Raw genomic sequence first — 27177 nt, 5'->3', positions numbered from 1 at the left:
TAGAGGTTGAACTTACACTCGACTGAAGCTCCTCTGCTCTCAGACAGAGGTCTCAATGCATCAGCTACAAGGGTAATAAATGAGGAACGGCAAGCCCTGCTGCTCTCTCACTGCTAGAGTGACTAGCTTTCAGGAAAGGAAAACAAAGAGAGGAAAGCAAGCCCATTTTTCTGAGCATGAATGTTACATGCTGAAATGCTTGCCTTTATTTTGACACACGAGAAATCAGGTTTGGGGACTGCCACATTTAATAAAGATAAAATCATACACATGCTATATTTCAGATGAGACACATGCACTGTGTGATCTCTAACTGTAGCTTCCCTACTTGCTGAATGAAGAACACAAAATCAAACTTCATATGTGTGCTTGTGATTTCATCTACAGTGAATAGTTCGTTCACATTGCACAGCTATCTGAGCAATGATAGGCATCTTCATTAGTTAGAGGAGGAAACTGAGCCATAGAATAGTTAAGCAGCCAACCCAAGGTCACTCGACAATCTTTATCTTGGACCAAAGGACGGGACCTTTATTTTAAAGTTCAAAGTCTTGTCTTCTACAACATCTCATTGCACTCAAAGATGATCTTTGCAGTCATTGGTCTAGAGATTTCTTTCTATTCTCAAGCAGTCCTACCACCATTACCGCCTCCCACCCCAGCCCTCTGTTCAATGGAAGTATATCAACATTACCTCCTTAAGGCAGCCCATGAAGTTGTTGCTCACAGGTGATCCTGGCAAGTCAGCGGTGCTGGGGCTTCCACCAACATAGAAGAAGTCATCTGAGCCCAACATGGTGTAGTCCTCTTGAGTGTAGCCCGTTGTGGTAAGGATACCATCCACAGAGATTGTCACCTGGTAGTAGGACATAGGGACAAAAAAAAAATCCCAGCAATGACCTTACAATCCTATTAAAACTCAATGGCTTCCCCTACATGTGGTTTGACCTCCATTAAGATCTTTGGTGAGGTATTCTTTCTATTTTGGCTTGACTTTGGTATGTGCAGCCAAGTTCCATTTTCTGGTCTGCCTTCCTATGTCCCAAGCCTACAGTCTTCCCTGGTGGCTAATGGGACAATGTGTTAGAACAGCTAAGCTGAGAACCTTGTTCCACCCACTACATACTTCATATTGAGTCAGGCTAGAAAATGGAACCACCCTTACACGATATCACTTGTCTCAGTTCACTGCTAAAAATGATTGTTTTTTTTTCTTATGATTGTTATTTATGGTGGTAATGAGAAACATTAAAGGAGACATTCGACAATGGTATATGTTAGGGGTTGGTCTTTGGTTGTTAGTGGTTTTTTTTTTCCCCCTTTTTTCTTTTCTTTTTTGTTTGTTTCTTTTATGGTTCACACCACACTAACAAACATGCATTCAGGGTAGGGAAGGAGGAGGGTCTCTGTCCTCACATGTCCAGAAGGATACATGCTGTGGACCATCCCAGGGATAGGACCAACCCCAACACCCCCACCCCTTAACTACCACCACCACCAACAGAAGAAATGACCCAAACTTAAAAAGCAACTTTAACAAAAAGAAATTAACGATGAGGCAATGAAAACCAAAATAATAATAATGCCAACCAGGAGGATTGGCACCTATACACCCACCATCCATAAGCAGAGGGCAGAGAGGAAATAAGGAGCCTCAGAGCATGCACACACCATACACTGACACACCCATGCAGAAATCATATGAAGATGAGAGAGAGGCGGGGGGGGGGGGAGTAGTTCTTTGGGAAAGGATGAAATAACAGAATCAAAATCCACACCACGCATGCATGCATTAAACAAACCGAAGGAAAACAAAATGGAAAGTGTGAGGGGGGACAAAATACTTAAAACTAAAGGGTAACACTTCCCCTGCCTGCCACCTCCCTCACTAAAAAAAAGGAAAAAAAAGAAAAGAAAAAGTCCAAACCCAACCCCCAAATATGTGAAGGATGAAAGGAAGATGAAGATGGGGAGAGACGAGTGTGGAACTGGGTTGATGGTTGGTTGCCAGTTGTTAGTAACATAGAGGTAAGTAGGGGACAGGTTCTGATGCTGATGTGTTTTCCACGAGACAGGACCATGCCATGCAGTGTGGATGAAGAACACAATTGGTGGCCCTCCCGTTGGCCACAGTGAGGAGTGAGGTCAAAGAAGGGAGAGGAAGATTACAGGAAGCAGCGTACTTTCCTCCTCAGATCATCTGTGGATCATCGTATCATCATATGCAGCCACAGCCACATAAAGGGGACAGAGAGGGGGCTAAGGCATAGGGAAGGAGACAGACAGAACAGGAAGAGAAAGGAGAAGAAGACAGAGGTAGAAGGAAGTCCTCAGTACAAATCTCTGTTGTCCCTGGACTGTAATTTGGAGGTTGCAAAATAGGTAAATAAAAATAGAACTAATTGAGGAAACTTTCTTAAAAAATAACTTTTGGGGAGGGGACAGCCAAACAAAAGAAAACTGGAGAAAAGGGACTGTCCCCATCAAACTTGAATAAACACTATTTTCAGGACAGCTACATTTCCTTCTATTTTTCTTTTTAAGGAAAAAGGCTTGCATTTAATTTAAGAACAAAAAAAAATTGAAAGGAAAGAAGAAGTGAGTCTAAAGAGGACAAAAGGGGGTTGGGGGAGGGGGCAACACACGGCAAACCCAAAAAAAGACAATAAGAATGATATCTACCAGACAATGTAGTTTGTTTACCATAGCGTGTCCGATGCCTGAGTGCTTTGCGGAGAAGGGGGAAGAAAGGAAATTAAAAATTGTGAACAGAACGATTGTTAATTAAAAAAACTAAAAACAAAGATGAGTCGTTAGGGTGTTAGTACATTAGTCGGTTAGTAAAATGACACATCGCATGAATGATCTTGTGTTAGTCTCTCAAAAAGAAAAAACAACAAAAAAAAGGCACCCAACACAGAAAGAGTGGGGAAAGACAATGAGACCAGGACTCTATGGAAACTCTTGCTTGGGGACTCAGTCACCAGTCATGGCAACTGCCTGTCCCCTCCAGCTACCATTCAGACCAAAACCTCACTGCTTAGAATTAGTATCATACTTACTTCGGAGGGCTCTTCTGAATGAATGCCGTCAGTGATCCCTTCCCACCCTCTAACAAATGCACACACATTCCCTTGTACTGAAAGAAAAGACTCACCCACCACCACCCAATATACAAGTCCATATGTAGACAAACAGATAACTAAATATTAATGATATGTTAGTATTTGTTTTCATGTCTGAATCTAACTATGTACATGGGCCATCCTGCAAAGAACCTAATGCTAGCACTCAGAGCCTCAGACAGCAAGCCTTGATTACACTGCATACGTTAAGTCTCTGCAAACTGTCTATGACCCCATTGCTGTCTGCAGATCTGTGAGCCAACGGGAACATTCTCAGATTTCTTTTCCTTATGGTTTATAATCTTTGTGTCATAATGATACACCAAAAAAAACCTGATTATTTATTACCCAATAAAGTTATTAATTTCTTTACTTTGCCAGAATGGCTGGGGAGAAATCTCTCCCACTATTCCTCTGGAACATTGGGTTTTAAGCCTTTAAGCAATTTTGTGAATGGATATCAGGAAGAATGGCAGATTAAACATGATTAGAAAAGACCTCACTACAATAATCTCCTCTTTGCTACTAATTTTCAAATTCTAAACTGACAACCTGCTTCGTGCTGGGAGTCTGGAAGGCTGGAAGACCTGCCATCTCTTTTGTGTACATGCTTTACCAAAAGAGGCACCCAGATGTAAAAGCAAGTTACGTGATAGACTTAACTTTGGGTTCTAGTAAGATAAAGGATAATATCCTTCTCTCTGTGCAATAAGCGCACGCACGCGCATGCACGCACACACACACACACACACACACACACACACACAACACACACACACACAGTTTTGGTTCCTAATCCCAACTATAATTTGAAACAAACACAGGCAGTCCACACTGAAGCCTTTCAATCTGAAGCTCCTATCTGGGCTTGGCTGTGAGTTGGCATAAGGACAGAACCACATATTGGGGGCCATGGAAAAAGAAAGCAGTAGTTCTGCCCTCCTTGGTAAGGGATACTCTGCTGAAACCCCAGGCCAATTTTTCTCAGATAAATCTTTCCCACCAAAGCCATTAGATTTTGCCAAAAAAAGTAGATGGGTTGCCATCAGCTTGTTATCAAATATTTATGAAGCCATTTACAGTTTATTTGAAATACACAGAGGCTTCCCATTTTTCTAATGTATTCTAGGGAACTCAAAAAGGATGCTATAAATATTTCAATGGGTAAAATAATAATCTTAGATTATACAATATTGAATGGACTTTATTTGTAAAAAATCAACTCTCTCTCTCTCTCTGAATCTGGATTTCAATGAGTTTAAATGATACACATATTTTTTTACATGAGATCAAGATTCTTTCAGCTAAGAAATACTCAAAATCCCAAGAACTCAATAGCTTTAATTAGGAAAGGAAACTCCATTTTCCTGCATCCTTGGCAGCAGGCAGAAATAGTCACCTCTGAGACTGAATGCTCAGCTTGTAAATCATTTGCACGTCACAGCAAATCTAGCACCCAGACCATGGATGAGCTCATAATCCTTCTGGAACAGAAGGCACTTTGCATATTTAGCCACCACACAAGGCTCAGGAGCATTGTAATCAGAGTTTGCAAACGCACACTGTGATGGGGGAAGGTGAAGTGATGTATCCAAGGGCACAGAGAGGAACTGGACCTTCAAACTTGGAATATATTAGAAACTCTAGAGGGTAAATTTTTTTCACAATGCTCCTGACTGAAACATCATAACAATAAATTTGAATTATCATTTAATTTATCTGCTTAGTTTAAAGGGATTAACTGGGGCCTGATAACTCTGGAAAAGTGTTTTTAGTAGAAACAATAGTGAGAGTTTTGTGAGCAAGTCAGAGTGGTTCCTGAATAAGGAGGATGTATGTGGGGTGGGAGCAAGAGAAGCAACTTGATGAGACTTCTGACCTGATAATGCTACCCAGAACATAAAGTTTCCTCTCAGATGACTAAGGCTCCAAGGACATAATTTTGGACATGCCAATCAAAACTGGCAAAAGGTCTAGAGTTCACAGGCCAGATACATTGAGTCTGTCCATGTTTGCAAATGGAAATTTGATGTGGGAGTCTCTTGATTGTTAAGAAGTTCCTCTGGGTAGCAATGAATGGAGGTGATGAACAGAAGCACTTACATATTAGAGTTATTTGACCTTGAAGGGAAATCACAGAATAATGACTCATAAAATTTGAATTCCTATGTGGTGAAAATGTTGGGGACTCTAAGTCTTGGGTAACTTGACAACTTTACTATAAACAGAATGGGATCTTCCAATCAGTTGGCTTCCTTGATATACTTAAATGTGCAGATGAGTGTTTTGACTATAATATGTTTCCAGTGTGTGCCAGCTTATGCCATTTGTTTAGCATTTCTTAGGAGTCATACTTTTATCAACCAGAAAACATATGCAAACACCTGTCATGTCTTATGCTTTCATGTTTACACGAGACAGCATTAAATCAATCATATTGCAGAAGAAAATTTGATAAGCACTTTCTGGAAATTTGCATACCGTTTTCTGATTAATAAAGGATGAATGCTGTCCAACTGGTTTGTGTGACAAATTTACAAGTAGAGAAAAATACCAACTGAAAATAGAAACATGAAAAAGGCAATCTCAGCACAGACCTTGGCTTTGATGGGCAATGCTTTTCTTTGGCTGATGTGTACTGATAAGATTTGATTATTATCATTATTAGTAATGAAATGGAAAACAACTTCGCTTGGCTCAGGCGTTCTGGACCTGGTGTCACCTGACGGAGTTGCCTGCTTAGAATCCACAAGCGATGGGAGTTCTCAAGCACGCACAGCATCAGGAAAGCTGCTCCACAGTTGACATTTTTATTTGGGTGCTTCCACTTGCCAGGCCTCCCAGGCCACTGAAGAGTCTCGGAGGTAGAGACAAGGGCAGTGAAGTAGGACCACAGCATCAGGGAACAGAGAAACATGATTTCAGAAAGATCCCGGCTAATTAATTCCAAGGCTAGAGGTTCACATAACAGTGGGAGAAGAAAAATAAATAAATAAATAAACAAAGGTGGGGAGGGATGATAAATTAACAGGAGAAGGAAAAAGCGTTGTTGTTTTTTTCCTGGAGTGAATTAAAATTATTATGACATCATGGCAATGGTTAACTTAATTAAAAAGGAAAACATATACTCAAAGAATGAGGACAATCCATCAAGCTGTGGAAACAAAATGCTGTCCCTAATTGAATTTAACAACACTATGATAAGATTTGAATGTAATTAAGAAAATGATAAAAGGAAAGCAGAATAATAAGGATGGAAGTACTTATCACTTTTATTATCTATACAACTATTATTTTTTCCTCTAAATAACAAGTACAAATGTGGAATTAAAGTATAAGGTGAAAAATACTGTAATCATTTTTTTTCCTTGTGAAATTGCAAAAACCTAAAGAAAGTTCGACTTTGACATAATCTACATGCAAATCCCTAGCCTTCGACACCTCACCAGTCACCTGCCCCACAAAGTGCCTGCCTAAGATGGCCCTTCCAGGCTCGCTGTCCCCCGGCCATTACCTGCCGGAGATTGCGTGTCACTTTGACATCATGCCAGGCGTTGTCGTTGAACTTCCCATTCACGGGCTCCACAATAGCCTCAAAGGCCCCGGAGCCCAGGTTAATGACCAAGGAGACCGCACCATCCTTCAGAGCTAGGTTAACATAGTCGGCCGACTTGCCCGTATGTAGGATGAGCCCATTGCGTTGCCAGGTCTTAAAGGAGAGGGTGATTTCATCGCTGCTGCTCTGGATGGGGTTCTGAGACAGGTCATAGCACAGATACTCTGAGCCTCGGAAAGTGGCCACGTTCTCCTCTCGAGCTGTAGGCAAAGAAAAAGACAAAGTGGTCATGCTTTGGCGAGCAAGAATCCACTCTAGGTGGCTCCTACCTAACTATGGAAAACAGGAGAGCTGACTACAGAGAAGCTATGTGTCCAGACAACAATAGAAAGCAAACAAAGCAGTTCAAAGGAGTGGACTGCCTTTCCTTTAAATGTTCTGGAAGGAAAAACCTGTGGAGAAAATTCATTGAAAATGGTCAAGTGGGGCTTCCATTGCTTTTGCATCAGGGATGGTATTTAAATGCTTGCAACAGATCTGGTTCAAAATAGATAATTAGCTGTCCTTTCTAACAAAGGGCTCCTTAGCTCTTGGTAAATTCTATTAAACAATAGCTTGGAAATCAATTATCCCAAAAGATTTGGCTTTGATTTCTGTCCATCAGAAACCTAGCTAACTATGGTTTCTGTGGTAAAGTCAGGAGCCCCATGGAACATGGCTGAGTTATTAAGCAGAAGAATGGACTAGGAAGGTGATAAGTTAGATGAAGGAAAGGGTACAATATGGAACATGGTAATAAGCTTTGTCCAGAAAGTAACACAAACCCCTAGATGCACTCAAAGAGGCCTTGTGCTCTGGGCAGATAAGAGGTTTCATATCAGAATGCCCCTTCCTGATTGGAACTTGCTCTTGACACAGCCATATCCCCCAAGGATAACAAGGCCAAGGGAGGATTTCAGTGCAATCTAGATAGTCTTTCAAAACCACATTTCTGACACCTTGAAATTCCTTAATCCAGAGCCTATTTGAGGAGACATCTGCTCTGGACCCACTGTTTTCTGAAAGTAAAAGATGGTGCTAGTGTCTACACATCAGTAAACAAAGCTTGCGGTGTAGACTGTAGCATCCATATGCATTAATCCTAGATACCTTATATTTAAGACGGAGCTGAATGTGGGAAGAGAATTAAGGAAGTATAAGTTCATGGGCTCAGAACCAGAGGGGTGCCTAGTCTCCCTGCAGCACTATTACCCAAGGAGTCAAAAATTCTAAACTCCAGCCTGGACTTCCAGGTACTTACAAAGTATGCTTTTTAACTTAAGAGAATAACATACAGCTAATTGAGCCGGGCGGTGGTGGCGCACGCCTTTAATCCCAGCACTCGGGAGGCAGAGCCAGGTGGATCTCTGTGAGTTCGAGGCCAGCCTGGACTACCAAGTGAGTTCCAGGAAAGGCGCAAAGCTACACAGAGAAACCCTGTCTTGAAAAACAAAACAAAACAAACAAACAAAAAACAACAAAAAAACAACAAAAAAAAACATACAGCTAATTGATTAATTTGTAGTTTATTTGATCCACAATATTGGCAAATAGCATATGAACTTCTATGTACTCTCTTGATAGGCAAACTCAGAATGTAGTATTTCATATCATACTCAGTGAACTGCTATTTAAAAGAACTTAATTAATGAAAGAAAATTGGCAATTAGATACATCTAGATATATAGTTTCAATTTAAAGATTGGGAACTACAAACTGTGGATGGGGAAATTCTATTTTCCCTTAGCTAACCTACATCAACCTTACAAGCCTGCTATAGATATTACTCTGTATTCTGTGAATGTGTTGCTTTGATTGGTTGATAAATAAAACACTGATTGCCTGGTAGCCAGGCAGGAAGTATAGGCGGGATAAGCAGACAAGGAGAATTCTGGGAAGAGGCAGGTTGAGTCAGGGGTCACCAGCCAGACACAGAGGAAGAAAGATGTGAAGGCAGAACTGAGAAAAGGTACCAAGCCATGTGGCTAAACATAGATAAGAATTATGGGTTAGTTTAACTGTAAGAACTACTCAGTAATAAGCTTGAGCTAATGGCCATACGGTTCATAAATAATATAACCCTCTGTATGTTTACTTGGGTCTGAGTTGCTGCAGGACTGGCAGGTGAGAGAGATTCGCCAGGCAGGACACAGGAAAACTTTCAGCTACACAAGCCAAAGCTAAATTTATCTCAGCTCAGCTTCCTATCAACTACCTCAGCTCTACATAAATTACTTAAGCAAAATAAAACAAATTTTCAAATCACATGCTAATAAAATGAAGTAAAAAAAGTCACTCTTATGCTGAGAGACAAAAGCCCACTACAAAAAGCTAAATTAGTCATAACATCATAGTACTAAACTCTGAAAGCAGGAATTAAAACTACAAAAAAACGAAGAAATGAAGTTTCTTCCATATGTTGCACAGAGGCTCAATGGTGTGTCTACCTGCATAGTTTTGTACACTTACAGTTATAAGCAAAGATACCTGCTTACCTATAGATAGCTAAGTTGTAGCAGGTATATGTGTGTATGTTTCCATCCATAAGTGTGTGTGCAGCCATATTTTATATGTGTGTGTGTGTGTGTGTGTGTGCCATCCATATATGTATATGTTCATCCATATATGTGCATAGCCATTCATATACGTGTATGCCCATTCATATATGTATATGCCCATTCATATTATATATGGAATAAGCAAACAAGTAACGCTTGGCACGTACTTATGCCTGGTGCGTTTTCTTAAAAATAGCCTCAAAAAGTCAGAAAGCTGAAACTTGAATCTGTCTGTGTATGTTTGAAATATACTCAATCTAATCCTATAGTGCCTTGTCTACTATCATAATCTCTCCTCTCATTTGTGGAGATGCATGCTTGTTAAAATGCAACTAAACAACAGATCTGGAAATGACTGTGATCTAGAATAGATGACAATCGCACGCGCGCGCGCGCGCGCGCACACACACACACACACACACACACACACACACACACTTGTCACAACTCAGCTCTTTCTCTATAGAAAGGGAGATTCACAACAACTGCTGTGTGGTCCTTGGCACTCCACACGGCAAACCAACAGGCATCTTCTCCGAAAACCTAAGTTACACGTTGTAGCCACTGAACTAGGATGAGTGAGCAAGGAGAGCAATGCAGAGCTTACATTAATCATGGATGACGCTTTAAAGGGGAATGCCTGGACACACAACAGCAAGGTATCAGGATGTAACTTAATGTGCCAGACTGTGCTGAATAGTTTTTGTATAATTAGATGAAGGAATCTGTCAAAATAATAAATTTTTGAGTTGTAAGGTATTTTAGGGATTGTCTGATTTAATGCCTTTATTTTATTAAGGAAGAATTGATGTGGAGGAATAAGTGAGTGCCCAAGATGACGCAGTGTGAGGTAACCAGGACTTGAAGAGTCTCTGATCTTTACCTGTTCCTGTGACTTTCAGAATATGCTACAAGCTTCCAACCAACTTCTCTAAGTCTGTGAGTGGTTCCATGGAGCTGTGGACTTGTAAACCAAAGTGACACTAGGTAAAGTGAGCTACAAACCAATCCCTCTCCTTCCCCCAAGGTTAACCACATATGCTGATCAAAAGAAATGTTTCCTTCTCCTCTGTGGATTCTCAATATATTTAAAAAAAGAAATTTTCTTTTTATGTAGAAAGCCACAAAAAGGAAAACAAATGGCGGCATTACCACAGAAAAGAGAATACCACAATAAATAAATAAGATATAAAACCATTGTGAGAGGAAAATGTCTATGCAAATCATGTGTTTATTTATGCTAATATCCCAAGGAAAATTGTATGTAGCCAAGTGTCTTCCACTGCAAATATCTAATGGAGATTGTTGAAGCAGTTCACAGCCTCCCTCATTTATCCATTGAATGGTGCATTTGTTCCATTTACCTCTTCCCTAGGCCAGAGCTGGTGATCAAGAGTGGCATCATCTCAACTGCCCACATTTCTCATCCCAGCAGGTGTCCATTAAAAACAATAGACAGCTGTGAGGTCTTCTCCAAATCATACTCTAGATTAGCAAACTTATTTCAGTTTTAATTCATGGGATTTAATCTTCCTGAGTTTTGAGAGGAGACACCTGACAATGCATACTCCACTCTCTCAGAGCAAATAAAGACTAGGAAGGAGACAGAGAAGGACTTTTAGAAGATTATCCTATTGCATACCCTCGCAGTGGAAATTCTTTTTCTCCCGAGACCCTGACCTGTCTTAATTTGTTCCAGTAGCTGAGACTCAAGCATATTCTTATCACCTTGAAAGCCATATTGGGCTGACAGTCAACATAATCAGAAGGGCAGAGCCAGAGAGTGACAAAATACATTTCTGAGTTGATTCAATTCTCCAAACCCTCCACTGGAAAAAAAGAAAACGGTGTCCCAAATTCATTTCCTATACATGATGTTTATACTGAGAAGGGGGTCTGAAAGGACAATGCAGTCACCTTGTATGTATTCAAGCTAAACAGGTGGAGAAAATGAATGCAGGGGATTATGTAACACAGCATACAGCAGCTTAGCATAGAGATATGGCTTGGCAAGAGAAAAGGCACCAACGCAGCTAATGGGCTGTTGAGATCCATCTAAATGATATCATGCAAAAGTTTACTATCTATTGTGTAAGTATTAAAATAAAAGTGCTACTGTCACTGTGTGAAAGCAGAGCTCAGCTCCTTATGACAGCAAATCATTTACCCATTATTTGTAAGTGTCCAATTGATTAAACACTAGATGGAATCTAGATATGTATAGCTAGAGGTTTTAAATCAGTTCGTGTAAGGTACATGAAGTACTGGTCTTTCAAATAGCTTGCTAATCAAAGTACTGAAATATACATAGCATTAACAAGCATTTATTCAATTCTGTTCTCCACAATTCCAAAATAAAAAGCATCCAACTAGTGATTCATAGAATAATAACTCTCGGAGAAATTCCAAAGCAGCTTAAAATATCCAGTGAAATATTTTCTTACTGTGGTATACAAGAAGTGTGGCTTTGTGGCTTGGTGTCTTAAAACCTCAATGATGTCTGTAGATTAAAATACACACACACACACACACACACACACACACACACACACACACACACACACACGCACACACACGCACACACAGAGAGAGAGAGAGACAGACAGACAGACAGACAGACAGACAGTCATACGAAATTGCTGAACAATTCATTGTTTGGTGTTTGGTTTAGTTTTGACACATGGGCTCATGATAGCCTCCAACTCACAATGCAGCCAAAGATAGAAGGACCTTCTGACCCTTCTGCCTCTTCCTCTATAATGCTAGAGTCATAAAGCATGCATATCAAGTTTGGCCCATTGCATATTTTACTGATAGGAATGAAAGATGCATAATTTTTACTAAAAGATCACAAATTTTATAAAAACACATTTGAACCCAGGGGTTGATAGAGTGGCTCAGTCTCTTGGTCTCTATAATTCATGGAGTGGAGTTTAAATTTTACTGGACAAGAATAGAAGGAAGCAAAATGTCCCTAGCAGAAACAGCTAAGGGAAACTGCATAGTAGTGTGGAGAGGGCACTCAAATGAGAAGCATGTCGGAACTGGGTAAAGAGGAACTCAGGGACTTTTGGAAGCAGATGTTTACAGCTTTCTGTATGTGAAATGTATTTCCAAATGCTTTCTTAACTTTACTTGTATCCTCTCAGCTGCCCATGAGACCAGTGTGAGATCAGTGTGATGTGTTTATATCAATGTGGTGAAGTAAAGACACTGTAAGGATGTAGAGGTGCAGGGACATTGGATGGATTAGCCAAGACAGTAGGAAATGGTGCTTCCAAGGCGCACAGTACTGGGATTGATTCTCAGTCCATTGCTTTTGCTATTCTATCACAGACTCACTGTGCCTCTAATTCTCAGGGCAGGTGCAGAGCACCCACTGTGTGAGGTACCACAGCTAAGTGAAGTTCAACCTGTCAAAGGGTAAAATCAGTGATCGTGACAGGTAAGGACCACCCAGGCAGGAGGAATCCAAACAGGGAAGCAGGGGAGGAGACTGAAGTTCCCTCTAAATTCTCTGGTGGAAAAAGTCAGACACTTGAAAGAGCTTATTAAAATGCAACCCCCTCTGGAGTGGCTAAAACCAGTGGCCCTGCACAGAACACCTGCTGTGCTCCAGACAGCTAGCGAAACCAACCTTCCTCATAATGAGCCTCCGAGATGAAACTGTGCACATCATGCTATCCTTTGTCCTTCAAATTGGCCTCATCCAGCCTTACAGTACTTCAGTCTGCACTGATGCAAAGATAACCCTGGCTGTCCATCCTGGCTTGGCCCACCCAGAACTAATGAGGCACAAAAACACATGGGCTGTTGCTGCCCTCCCTACTAGACAAAGAGCTGGCCTGGGGCCTCAGACTGGTCTGCAGTCTCATCTCATCCAACTCCACCAACAGCAGAGGCCATATGAGGCTTCCTCGCTGTGCCCACAGTAGGAAAGAACAGCTTCCCTAGCTGCGAATTCACAGATCGCTTGGCTACTCTGACCACTGCTCCTCAAGTGCGAAAAGGCCTTGGGAAGGCAAATGATGCAAGGAGTCCAAAGCAGGGCTAACACAGCTGTGGGGATAGAAGAGTTGACAAATTTACAAGTATTCTGCCTGTCCCTGGGGGGAAGGGGAGGGACACAAATGGAAGAAGACTTCACATCCACTCAATTCTGAAAGGCGCCTTGGGCTGAAGCGGGCGAATCAGCAGCCAGCCAAGTACGAGTCACGGTTTGGACGATTCTGTTTCCTTTCCATGCAACATGCTAAAGAGCTAACATAGAAACCAGAATACCCCACTCTAAGGGCCTTTCAGAGCTGGGAGCCAATGCAACACTCAAATGGTCTGCTAGGCTGTGTGTGGATTGTATTTGCAAAATGAGGAGAAAGTAAAATTCCTGGCTAGACAGATGTCTACTGTGCAAAAACCTAAACGCACATACCAAATCTGAGAAAGAACACATCCTCACGTAGGTTAGAAGACAACAGACTCACGTGACTGCACTTCTGTCTGTGCCTGTCCCATGCTCCGTTCTAGATGTTTTAAGACCAAAGCATGAAGAAGGACCCAACTGCAGAGCTACCCCTCCAAAGAAAAATGACGGAATCCTTTGCTTGCCACATCTATCCCACGGGTATTTTCGGAACAGAGGGGACCAGCATATAGTAGTATTTATGTCACTATGAGCAAGCTGCACTACAAAGGACAACACACAGGAAATCTGACCTCCTCGGGCCATTTCCAACCCCCTATCCTCAGACCGTTCGTAGGAAAGATGCAGCAGAGAAATAAATGGACTTTTGCACACTGCCTGGGTCCCTCGCCAGCCTGCAGAGGCTTCTTGAAAGTGATGAGAAAGAAAACAGTAAATCAAGTTGTCACTTGGAAAATAAACAGCCTGCATCCTGGTGAGGAAAGCTCCCTCAGTCCGTGAAAAAAAAAAAAAATGGCCTGGGAAACCACGCTTCACTGAAATCACTAGAAAGCTAATGGCATCCTGAAGCCTTGCAACGCTCTCAATTGCACTACAATACGTTGAAATTTTCCTCCCTGTAAGGAGGAAAGGGTCACAGGTATGCCCTGTGCTGGTGATGTACCACGTCCCAGGAGAGAGGAATAATTGGGTGACCTTTTACAAAAGAAGAAAAGCCCTGAAGCTAAATTGTTTTGAATGTCTGTTGAGTGCCAGGGACTGCCATGCTCATACTAATGGGACAACCCATAGAGTTGTACTATTAATTTGATGCTTGGCTTGTGCCGATAAAGATTTTCAGTTGGAGACTTGGATCTCACTATCAGCTCCCCAATTTACTGAAACCTATAGAAATTTAGCCTTGTCTTAAATTTTCAATTATTTGTTTGTTTGTTTGTTTGTTTATCTTCCTAATAAAAATAATGTATATCATTTGTTCAGCTGATATGTGGTATGTGTTATAGTTGGAGTTTGATATGCCCCCACTGGCTCATGTTTTGAATGCTTATTCTCCAGGTGATAGTTCTATGTTGGGAGGCTAGGGGGTGCTGTGGAACCCTTAGGAGGTGGCAGTCTAGCTGGCTGAAATAGGTTCCTGGCAGCAGGTCTTTGCAAGTTATATCCAGCCCCTGGTTCCTGTCACACTGGCTGCTTCCTGGTCTACCAAGAGGTGAGCAGCATTTGTCAAAGGTTCCAGCTGCCGTGAACTGTGTCATCCTACCATGCCTTTCCCACAATGGTGGACAGAGATCTTTAGAAACATGAGATAAAATAAGTATTTCCCCCTTAAATCATCTGTGTCAAGTATTTTGGCCACAACCACACAAAATAACTAACACAGCACGAAGACCACCAAGTCCTCGGCTCAGTTCCCAGTCTTAGAAATATTAGCTGTCATACCTATCAAGAATGTAAGCAGAGACACAGAATTATACTTCAATGTAATGAGCATCTCAGAGCAGATCCAGGCACACAGAAGAAGGTATAACAGATCATCATACAGGAGAGTATATTTTAGCTCTTAAGAGTTCACTTACAAAGGGAAGAATGAAAGAGCAGTTGTAAGTAGTAGCATTTTGTGAACACCTAAGAAAGCTTAGGTGCTCAGGGGGCAATAAGAAGGTCAGTGACTGCTTCAGTGGCATCTGCACCTGGTTCGTGACCCATTGTGGGACCACAGTCCCTTAGCACTGGGGATGTGAAACCAGCAAATGAAATCTTCCACTTCTAAGTAGCTCTATTATTCTTGTCTGAGATTCAGACAGAGGACAACAGCCACTGAGGTAGGAAGGCTCAAGAAGACATTTCCAAGGAGGAAGAAGAAGAGCTCTTGCTAGAAAACCAGTGGTGAAGCCCATTGTGTCGCCTGTGAATGACTGCTTGCCGCTTAGAATAATTTATGTAATATGATGCATATTTTGTTTACCCTTAGCCACTAGGATGCATGGTAGCAAAACTAATTATGTATTTTTTACTACCCACTTCTCTTTTTAATTGTGGGTCAAGCAATACACACAAATGGAATACTGTATATTGTAGAGGGGAATCTTTCTCTACCCCTGTGAAGCCCTGAGAACATCTCCTTCCCCTTCACCCAAGCAGAGATTAACGGTAACACTTGAGTCATGTCATCTCCTCTGCACAATCTTTTCTTCAATGAGAGGGAAAGTGATTGATCTCTTTGGTAATCCAGGAAGGGTCTGACACACAGAAGCCTGCCTTTCTCAGTTAGGTGGTCGGTCACTGTTTCCATTGTGGTGGGGACAGGGGTTCTCTCTCTTGCAAACCTGCCCTTCCTTCAGGCTTGTGAGTCCACTACAGTCTCTTGTGTTAGAAGCCCTTCAGAGTAGACCTGCAGAAGAAGGCCTGCAGTTCTCCAGTTCTTCTGCTGACCACTGAGTGAGTGGTTCTAATTCACAGGGAAGTGTATAAGGAAGGCCAACCTGAATGTATGCCCGAAGGAAAGCCGTGAGCAGAAAATGCAGCTAAACTGATGTTTGGAGCCTAGGCCTGACCCAGGATGTCATGCTTGGGTCACTTGCACAACTGGGTCAGAAATTAAGCCAAGTATCAGGACTGTTACCTTAGAACCCAACAAACATAGAAAGAGGCACTAACGTAAGGGCATCAGGAAAGGTAAAGGATACTAACTGGCCCTTTGCTTCCAGAACCCAACATGCTAGAACCAGGGGAAATTACAAGTAAATACATCATTAACTTAATCACTAACTCTGGGCTCACGGTATTTCTGAAGACTTTTCGAAGTTACAACAAGTATATACGTGATTTAAATGGTGGAGAATTTAACCCAGGTTGCCTTTCTAGAAACAAGTTTTAAATTGTTTTTTTTTTTTAATTTTAAACAGTCACATAAATTCACATGCATGCCCATGAGTCTATGAATCTTCTCATGTTTTGCCCTAGATCAGTAAGAATAAGATGCATGCTTATAATTTTGATCCACCTGCTTTTCTTTTTTAATCTAACTTACAAACTAAAGAAATTCTACTGTCAGACAAGGTAATGCATTGTGAGAACTTATCCTGTGTCCTTTGTGAAGACAAAGATTATTTACCAGTGGCCTAGAGCTAGGAAGAAGTTGAAAAGGAAGTTAGGGCTATGAGATGACTCAGATGGTGAAATGTTGGCTCCACTAGCGTGAGGCCCAAAGTCCGACCCTTCAGAGTCCATATAAAAGAGTCCAGTGTGTTGTTATGGGGGCTGGAGAGATGGCTCAGCGGTTAAAAACACTGGTTGTTCTTCCAGAGGTCCTGAGTTCAATTCCCAACAACCACATGGTGGCTCACAACCATCTGTAATGAGATCTGGCGCCCTCTTCTGACCTGCAGGCAGGCATACATGCAGGCAGAACACTGTATACATAATAAAGTAAATCTTTTTTTAAAAAAAAAAAAAAGTGTGCTGTTATGCACCTGTAATCCTCACACTGAAGAGGCAGAGATCGGAAGATCTCAGGAGTTAGCTGGCCATAGCTTAGCCAAATTGCTGACCTCCATCCAGGTTCAGTGAGACAGTCTGTCTTAAAAACTAAATGCAGCATGGTTGAGAAAGACTCAATGTCAACCTCTGGCCTCCATATACATATACCCATGCAATTATACACATCAACAAACATGGGGGGGGGAGAGGTGGTGAGAAAAACTTAGTGGGAATAAAAAGTACCCATGGGGAACTCAGAGCAAAGAGTATAACAATAGCACACACATGGGCCCTAGTTAGTACAAGATCAGATGTTCACTGTCTCTACACATACATGTTAAGAAAGAAACATAAAGTCTTGAAAAGCTCACAGAATTTTTAAAAAATGCAAAGATGCTTAGAAATAAAAATACCAATTTTAACCCACGTGGATTTTAAAAATATTTGTTCCATCCAATTTCTCTTTAGTTTATGATGAAAACAAGTGCAGAACCCTCCACAACAAATTACCACAGTGTAGAGGAAGCCTCAGAAGATGTTTTATGGTATATTTTCTCTCAGGAAGTCTATAACTAAACTATCTTATCAGCAAAGCTCTCCAGTATGAGTCTCCAGAGAAAATGAGGTATTCTGAAAAACTTCCTTTACAACTTTTAGAAGTTTAAAATTCCCATCATAGGAGGGGAAAGCAGGGTAGAAGAATTACTAAGGTTAACTTTAGTAACTACTGGGAAAGTACAAAGCATTAAGTATACTTACACTTGACCCAATATTTTCTTCACAAAACCCAGAACATATAGAGAGTAATGAATACAAACTATAGCAGGGTATAAATAATGTAGCTACTGTATGTAGTCATTGTTAACCATTATGTTATTTATAGTAATAAGAATAGAAAACATGTAGGAGTATGCTCATTAATTTTATGTAGTGTATACTTCCAAGGAAAGAAAAAATAATGGGACCAAGTCTAAATCTTCCTTGTAAAATAGAGTTATCCTGCACAGCCCAGGCTGGCCCTCTGTCCTCCTCTTTAACCTCATGAATGCTGGGATTCCACTTGTGTTGTCATCCCAGCAAGACTAAGTCTTGATGAAAAGACATAAAGCAAACAATAGCAGGATATTAAAATTTCTTCAATCTAAAGGTTGATTCCTAATGGTAGTAATAACTTCCACTATAACTACATACTTTTTAATGACTGGAATATTCCTTATTTTTACAAGTTAAAATCTCTTCAGGCAATTCTAATAAAACACCTAATCACCCCTCTCCCCCAATCTTGGGTGATTATTAGGTTGTTTTATACAAAGATGTGACTATAACCGCCATACACTGTGAGCATCAATTTTCCATGCGATTTCAAAATCTTCCACCTAGGTCCAAAAGGGCTAAAGTCATACTGAATTAAATAGAAATGCAGTTGAACTGATCAATGACCCTGAAGTCACCATTGTTTATTTGTGTCCTTCATTGAGTATCGCACTCCTGCTTTGCCCAGGACCTTGGTACCACTGACTTCCTTAGGGGCAAAGAGAGACTATGTTGATGGATAGAAATCTTAGGGTAGAATAAGACACATGAACTTGCTATGATGTAATCGTTCCTCAGCAGACACCTGGAGCCAGGTAAGCTGGAATCTGGGATGCGTCACATAGGCATCTGCCACAAACAAACCTCTCAAAGTTTTATTTTCCCCACAGCAGAATAAAATCATGGTAGTCCTTTAAGACCAGTCCCACTGAGAAAGCTGAATTGGTAGCTACTCCCTCAGCCTTTCCTACAGAGGAGAGAGGGCAGCCTGCAGCACAGACCCTCCTTTGTTCTCACTGTGGGCTCTAGCCTGCAAGTCTAGACACAGTGGTTTGTTAAAAGGCCCTGGAGTCAATGCCTGGACAAGATCAATACAGCTTTTTATGACACAATGAAAACTTTCTATTTTGTTAAATGTGGCTAATCTACCATTTCTGCCATACTCCTAAAGCTTTCAGCAGTGAGCCTGAGCCCAGGTGATTAAAGCCCTGTTCAGAGATACAAACTGGGGGAACTTGGCCGAAGGAGAAGCACAAATCCTGGCAGCCCGAGCCACGCTTTCTTCTTAGAGCCAACTATGCATCTCAGTGGTCACAAGGAAAGAGACACAGCAGTGAGGAGATGCAGCTGACACTGGTGAAAATGTAAACTGCCCCGTCCCCAGGTTTCCAAGTAGAGAGAGATAATCGTTGACAGTAATTAAAGACAGGCTCTGAATGCCTCCCAAACAGATTAAGCCAATCGACTATCTCACCCATTCAGAGGGCCTGATCCAGTTGGTGACCCCTCAGCCATTGGTTCATAATTCATGTGTTTCCATCCGTTTGGCTATTTGTCCCTGTGCTTTATCCAACCTTGGTCTCAACAATTCTCGCTCATATAAACCCTCCTCATTCTCACTAATTGGACTCACAGAGATCATCCAGGCAGTGGGACCGGGTCCTGTGCTCATTGCATGAGTTGGCTGTTTGAAACCTGGGGCCTATGCAGGATGGCTTGGCTCGGCCTGGGAGGAGGGGACTGGACCTACCTGGACTGAGTCTACCAGGTTGATCTCAGTCCTCGGGGGAGGCTTTGCCCTGGAGGAGGTGGGAATGGGAGATGGGCTGGGGGGAAGGTGAGGGGGGCCGGGGGGAAGAACAAGGGAATCCGTGGCTGATATGTAGAACTGAATTGTATTGCAAAATAAAAATTAAAAAAAAAAAAAAAGACAAGCTCTGAATAAAAGGGCTATGAGGATCCATCCCATCAGAGGAGAGTGAAATCTCTAGAAAGGATGTTAAAAATCACTGACCTGACGCTAGAAGCCTAAATAAAAGGCAAACAATCTTTAGTAGTTGCAAATTCAATTATAGTACCGACATTAGAGACAAAACTAGAATAAAATGTTTATTTCATTTTCATCACTTCTGTGTCTCAGCTGTAGTCCTTGTTAGAAGCAGAATGTTGTTTTGGTTTTTGTCCATTTGTTTTGCCATAGTATAAAAAGGACAAGGGGAAGAACATATTTTGAACCTGTAATGCTTTTCCATATAGAAAAGGTCCCAGTAGAATAAGTATTATATTTATTATATTTATAATGTTTGATGGCAATTAGCCAAGACCTCTTTTAACAAGTTAAAGGGTGTAAGAATTCAAACATTGCCTGCTAGAACCAACATATCATTAATGGAAATATCATATCTATGCATTCATATGTCATCTGAAGGTGAAATCTTTTAATGTGGGATGCTTGATATGTTTCTACTTTAGTCCTCAACATTCTTCAGCAATAAAATTCTTTATTGGCCCTATTTTATAAATAAATAAACTTAAGTACAGAGGATTAAATTTTCTTACAACACCACAGCTGTTAAGAACTAGATTCCAAATACAAATCAAGGTCACCCTCCAAAAACCATATTCCTTCCATGGGACCTCCTTGATAAGGGTTGAGTATCATGCACAAAACTCTTATCAACAGCACTCTCATAAGAAATGATCTCTGTGTATGTATGTGTGTGTACATGTGCTGCATGCCTGCATGTGTGAATATGTGTGGAGATGTACCATGTATGTGCATGTGTCAGCCAGAAGACAGCATAGGCTGTCATTCCTCAGCACTGTCCATCCTGATTTTTGAGATTCACCTGGCAGGCTAAGCTGGCTGGCCAGTGAGCTCCTGTGCTGGGAATACAAGTGCCACATTACCATGCCTGCCTTTTTGTACTTCTAGGGATTGAACTCAGGTCCTCATGCTTGCAGACATGAACTTTACTAATTTAGGCTTATCCCCAGCCACTATTTTCTAAATACACAATTTGCAAAGAGCATCATACATCCCAAACCACTTTCATGTCCATTATCTAATTCTGTGAAGTCTGAACATCCTTTAAAAACTTGTCTTCTCTACAAGCCTAGATTTTTAGCACTTAGATGTACTAGCCACTGACATTTAGATGTGAACAAAGACATGGATGACAGGTGAAATCATGGTCATTCTATAAATTTGTACAACTTGAAATACCTATGTGCTAAGAGAAATCTCAAAGTATAAGCAAGGAAGTCTACCCTTGAGGCACTGAACCTAAAATAGCAATTCTCCTTCTAAGTCAGAAGTATCCACAGACCACTTACAGATGTTTCACATTTGGCAACAACCCATAGAAAGTGAAACAGCCAGACTCTGAGCTAAGAGCCCTCTTAGAAATAGATACTCAGTGCTTGGGCCAATGTAGTTATTGAGGCAAAGTAAGTTCATTGAGATGCAATTTAAAAATCAGGAAAAGACTCTAAAATGGAGGCTCAAATTATTTTAGTCTCATATCTCATATTCTAAGTGTGATATATATAATATTTTATTTTACAGTTATGAACCTCAAATCCTAACCTCCTCCAGAATTTCTAGGAACATTTTTATTTCTTGGTTTTGAGACAGAATTTCTCTATGTAACCTTGGCTGGCCTCAGACTTACATGACTCTCCCACCTCTGTCTCCTGAGTGCTGGGGTTATAGGTGTTGTCATCTATGACTTTAAGAATGCAATCAGTGCTTTGATTAGCTCATCTCTGGCGTGAAGATTCTGCACAGGCAATCGCAACTTACAGGAGTTGTATTTGTGTCTATCCCCAGTGGGCTAAGGTTTTAGACTACAGTTTGCAGGTAAATGAATCAGAACAAGGAAAAATAAGGAGACTTGATTAAGACACAGCAAACCATTATCTAAGCCTTAAGCAAATGGGGACTGGTAGCTTTTCCTCCCAGGTGTGTCAAAATCCCCAATAGGCATTAGCAACAATGCATCTAGATTTAAGCTTAAGTCCAAGAGGAAGCTGAGGACTCTCTTTCTCCTTTTAAGACTTAGAAAGTTAATCTTACTCTCTCTAAAAGTGATCAGACCATGAAATGTGGAGCACACCAGCTAAAGATCAGGATGGAAGAGGCACAGGCTGCCATTATAATAATGTACAATAAAAGTAAAATGTATTATAAAAATTCTTTAGTCCACAGATTCATACTGATGATTAATGATTCCTAAATAATGTCTCAAGTAAAATTTCACCATGCCATGACATAATTAGAAAAGTAAGGAGGGGCTGGAGAGATGCCTCAACGGTTAAGAGCACCTGATGCTCTTCCAGAGGACCCAGGAGTTCAATTCCCAGCATCCACACAGTAGCTTAAAACCCTGTATAACTCCAGTCCCAGGAAATCCAAAGCCCTCTTCTGGCCTCTGCATACACATGGTGTACAGACATACATGCAGGCAGAACACCTTCACACATAAAATAAAATAATAATAATATAATACTTTTAAAAGAAAAGAAAAAGGGGAGTACTGTCTTCTGTTCATCAAAGCTAAATTTACACATCTCCCTTTAACAAATATTTATATAGGACCCACTTGATATCAGATACTGTGATAGGCAAGAGGAATATAGAGATGAGAACAGTAGTAGTAACACCCATGAGGACATTTATTCTTCTCTTTTCTACTCTGTTAGTTTTAATTTCTCTCTCTCTCTCTCTCTCTCTCTCTCTCTCTCTCTCTCTCTCTCTCTCTCTCTCTCTCTGTGTGTGTGTGTGTGTGTGTGTGTGTGGTGGGTGTGTGTGTGTGTGTGTGTGTGTGTGTGTGTGTGTGTGTGTGTAGAACCAGATGTGTCTTATTCCTGAGAAAGTCATTCGTCTTGTTTTTTGATACAGGGTCTCTCACTAGCCTGGAACTAATCAATTTAGCTAGACATGTTGGCCAGAATTCCCATGGGATCCTCTTGTCTCTGCCTCCCTTGAACTGGAATTACAAGCAATAAATACTATGTTCAGCTTTTTATATGTGTCCCAGAAATTGGATTCTGCTCCTCATGTTTGTATAGAAAACACTTAACCAGTTGAGCTATATTCCAAGCCAGGGTTTGGAATTCCTTATCTCTCTTTAAAGATTTATTTATTTCTATTTTGGTATGGGTGTTTTACCTGCATGTATGTCTATGTCTGTGCACCACATGCCTGCCAGAAGAGGACACTTAAATACCCTGGAAGTTGAATTATAGATGGTTATTACCTATCATGAAGGTGCTGGGAATCATAGCCAATTCTTCTAAAAAAGCAGCCAATGTTCTTAACCAGTCATCTATCTCTCCAGCCTAAAAGTCTAGAATTTTCTATCCTTAATGAAATAATGAGGTTGACAGACAAAAATTTTAATGTCATTATTTAGAAAGAAAAGTTCAAAAACAAATTGAAAGAGAGAATCTCTCTTTGTGTGCTGTCAAATGCTGAAAAAACCAAAACATGGTGCTTTTCCCTCTCCCCTTCTTCTCATTCCCCAGACATTCTCTCCTACTTTCATGTCCCATATGCATATATGATTTTATATCCATATAAAATCTAGGGGGAGAAAGAGAAGGATAGGGTGAATATGATCAAAGTACATGATATACTTGTATGTAAATGCCTTTTTCAAATCCATTACTCTGTATGATTATGTGCTCATAAAATTTATATTAGAAAATCATAGTTCTCCATCGAAAAGCAGTTCACCAAATGCTTCAAGTTAAGTTATCAATCATTCCAGTGCCTCTGGAACTTTGAAATTTCCCAGAATGTGGGACTTATAGTGATAAAATAGGGCTAGTCCATGTCAGAGCTAGAATAGATGATCATTCTACCATCACATGTCAGATGGGGAGAAGAGATAATATAAATGAAATCTGAACTCTCACTTACCTAGACACATTGACAAAGAAAGAAGCTTCAACTTGTGAGATATTTTTATTAGCTATGGATTTCTAGCCAGTCCCATCTTCGCATTCTGGGACTTGGAAGAACTCATAATCACATTGCTTATATAAGAAATAAATTAATTGCTATTATATGTTACTTTTTAAGTGATTACTTTTCATGAACTTTAAAAATGTCATCTTAAGAACAATCACTTGAGGATTCAGAGGGCTCTTTGTGATGTCATGGTACCTCTAAGTCATCGGGCTCATCATCAATTATCATCATACACTGCCAGGAATCAACAACATTTGTTTTCTAATTGTTTAAATTTGGGATCACAAGTGTCCCCTGTACGATAAGTAGCTAATTATGCTGTATGGAATGATTTATGCAAATAATTGTCCCCTTAGGGGTGACTCAGACAATTGCAAGAACAGGCAGGAACTACAAAGGGGTTCACAACTGCAGCCTCTGGGTACTCAGGTGTGGGGCTTCCGTCACAGAAAGCTTCTCTTTCCTTCCTCCCCTCCCTGCATCACCGCCACCTCAGTGGACAAAGAACCCACCTATTTCTTGGGTCTTTTGAGGCCTTTTAATGACATTGGGCAACTTTATAAAACTAGACCCTGCTGCCCTCAACTCATTCTAGAAAAGAGGGTATCACAAAATAAGGTGGGTGGAAGGGAGCTGGGACTTACTGGTGGTCTATGGAGTACAACAAGAGGGTTTCAAATACTGTGTTTTCAAACCTACAGTAACCTCAGAAGGAACAGGCAGTAATATTACTATTTAAGATGCAAGGAAATGTCCATAGTCCCTGAGATGAGGGTAATGGTGCTGATGCAGGCTACCATTTTTAAAGCTGACTACAATGCAGGGACTTTACCTCTGTCATTATTATGCAAACATCCCTTCCTATAATCTTTACAATATTTTTTAGGGATTATTATCTGTGGTTTTCAAGAGGAAAGCTGAAGTTTGAGATGCTCAAGGTCATCCAACTAGAATAATAATGACCATGAGGAAATTCGGAATGTTCCTTCTGGAATCCTGCAACATGTGTGGATTTATGTGAAAGGCACAGCTAGTCTGAGATCATGAGCCAAGCAGCCCCCATGGTGGGAAGCTAGAACCTCCAGGGTTTCTCCTATGGACAGCAACCTTCTTCGAATGGCTTATTCTTGCTGAGCCATAGGAACTCCTAATATAACCAGATGACACACTCTACACCTCCAATGTTGCTATGGAAACATTTTTATGTCCAACCATCATTGTCCTTGACACCCACGAGAGCCAATAAATATGGCTGACTGTGTTATTTCAAAGCTTGAAGCTACTACTTGAGGGCATTTGTCATCATGGAGTAGGTCTGTCGTAGACAAAAGAGTCCTGGCAGGTTTTAGTATCTCCTTTTGAATGAAGGTTAAGGTTAAACTAGGTCACTGTGAAGTGTGAAGGATGTTTGAAAACACATGAATCACACAAGGAGATGGCATTGTTGCTCATACTATTTATTCCTTTGCCCCATCCCAGGTGATGGCCACCATGGTTTTTTTAAGCACAAGAGGATTCCACCTTGAAGTTTATGACAGGCAGGCTATATGGATGAGTTTCAAGAACCCAAACCTGGGGTTTATCTCAAGGAATTCACAGAGAAAAGAATTAGGAAGTTTTCACTGCCATGTCCAAGAAGCAATATGCTTTTCGTTTTCCACTTCACAGATGGTGTTGATAAGGTAGAATTGAGATGGCAGCAGCAGCCCACATTTATTACTTGTTTTTAAAGCTGAGCACAATTCAGTGTTTTCATGGAGGTACAGGAAACAGAATCCAAGCTCTCTGACTTTCACTCTATTAGTTATAAAATAAATATGTGACCAACATACAACAAGGAACACCTTTGGAAGTTTGAGCTGCTAGGTACTGAATGCCTAATTCCCAACTGAGTCCCTTTTCCAAGGCTCCCTTTTTCACATGTGTCTCCTGCACACACCCATTTGTGTCCATGTCTCAGTGTCACATGGGCCAGCACTGGACTACACCTACCATTGGAATCCTTCTCCAGATAGACCATACAATGCTCAGTGCTCATGGCTAATCTGAGAACTTTATAATGGGCTGCCTTTCCCATTCATTGATGGTCTGTTTTTTCATTCCCCCCTGCAATGGTATAGACACTGTGACTGCAAAGAAAGAAGCTGCTAATGACTGTAGCCTATCTTCTGAAGGCCTTATCAGTGGCCTGCAGTTTATCTGAGGAAGGTTGACCTTTGCCACTGTGTTCCAGTCCAGAGAAAAACAAAAGCACTAAAACAATTAAAAGCAGTAAAAGGGAAGGGAGAACAGAACTAGCCTAATGAGGAAGAGCCTAACAGAGGATCAGAAAGGAGGGAGGAAGGAGAGATGGAGGAGGGAGGGAGGGAGGGAGGAAGGGGGGGGGGAGAGAGAGAGAGTGAGAGAGAGAGAGAGAGAGAGAGAGAGAGAGAGAGAGAGAGAGAGAGAGAGAGAGATTGAATTATCCTGGTCCTTTTTATTCCTCTTCCTGATGGCTGCAGAAGGCATGAACAGGCTGTTAATAAATCTGAGAGCTGTGTGCTGGTAGGGAGAAATAAAGAGGACAAACAAGAAGAAGTTAAGGCGTGTGAAACCCTGTGCTCTATAAAGTGCCTTTCACTCTCGGTGAGGCCCTGCCAATGCTGGAAACTGTAAGATTGCTCTCCACCTCAGGTTCTCTAGAAAGAGAAGTTCTGCTTTTTAGTCACACAAGACTCCAATCTGTTGACCTCATACCTACCCCCTATGCAGCCAGGGATATCCCTATAAAGATCCACGCCTTCTGTGTTGTCACCCCTTGGCTGGCTGCAACCCACTCCTTTCTCATTTGAAATGTATGCATTTAAAATTTACACGCATCATTTGTGGAAAGATATATAAACATTCATCCTTATCAAAGTCTGAGCATTGTCAATATTTTCAATATAGTTAATTGTAAACAAACACACATAGATGATTTTTTTTTTTTTAAGGTTGGGGATGCTTTCAACGTTCTGGTTAACTTAGGAAGAGCCAAGGATGATGGTTTTCTATAGTTCTGCAGAGGATGAATCTCCTTTCCCTGTACCTGTCTAATATGATATAGGGTAAATAAATACAGCTGGAACTCCATCCACTCATCTTTGGAGATGTGAAAAAGAGCCATGCCTGTGGTTAGATGTCCCTGTTCTACATGCTGCACAAATGGAGGTGAAGCTGAGGTCTTCAGT

General features: G+C 41.0%; 1 protein-coding gene across 11 annotated transcripts in view; it reads right to left on the bottom strand.

Moving 5' to 3' along the window:
- The window catches only part of Nrxn3 (neurexin 3), a 1488381-nt gene that overhangs the window by 1121064 nt on the left and 340140 nt on the right, over window positions 1-27177 (bottom strand). For 9 of the 11 annotated variants that reach the window (XM_059279967.1, XM_059279968.1, XM_059279961.1 and 6 more), the window contains exons 4-5: window positions 6640-6941; window positions 695-856 (exon numbers count right to left, since the gene is read on the bottom strand). In XM_059279967.1, the coding sequence (XP_059135950.1) occupies window positions 695-856; window positions 6640-6941 (464 nt within the window). Of the gene's footprint in view, window positions 1-694; window positions 857-6639; window positions 6942-27177 lie in introns of those variants that run through there. The other 2 variants (XM_059279971.1, XM_059279972.1) reach the window with 1 other exon arrangement.

This window comes from Peromyscus eremicus, chromosome 14 (assembly GCF_949786415.1).
Source record: "Peromyscus eremicus chromosome 14, PerEre_H2_v1, whole genome shotgun sequence".
Taxonomy (NCBI): Eukaryota; Metazoa; Chordata; class Mammalia; order Rodentia; family Cricetidae; genus Peromyscus; species Peromyscus eremicus.
The sequence above is the reverse complement of the archived record's forward strand: the minus strand, read 5'-3'. Positions and strand labels throughout refer to the sequence as shown.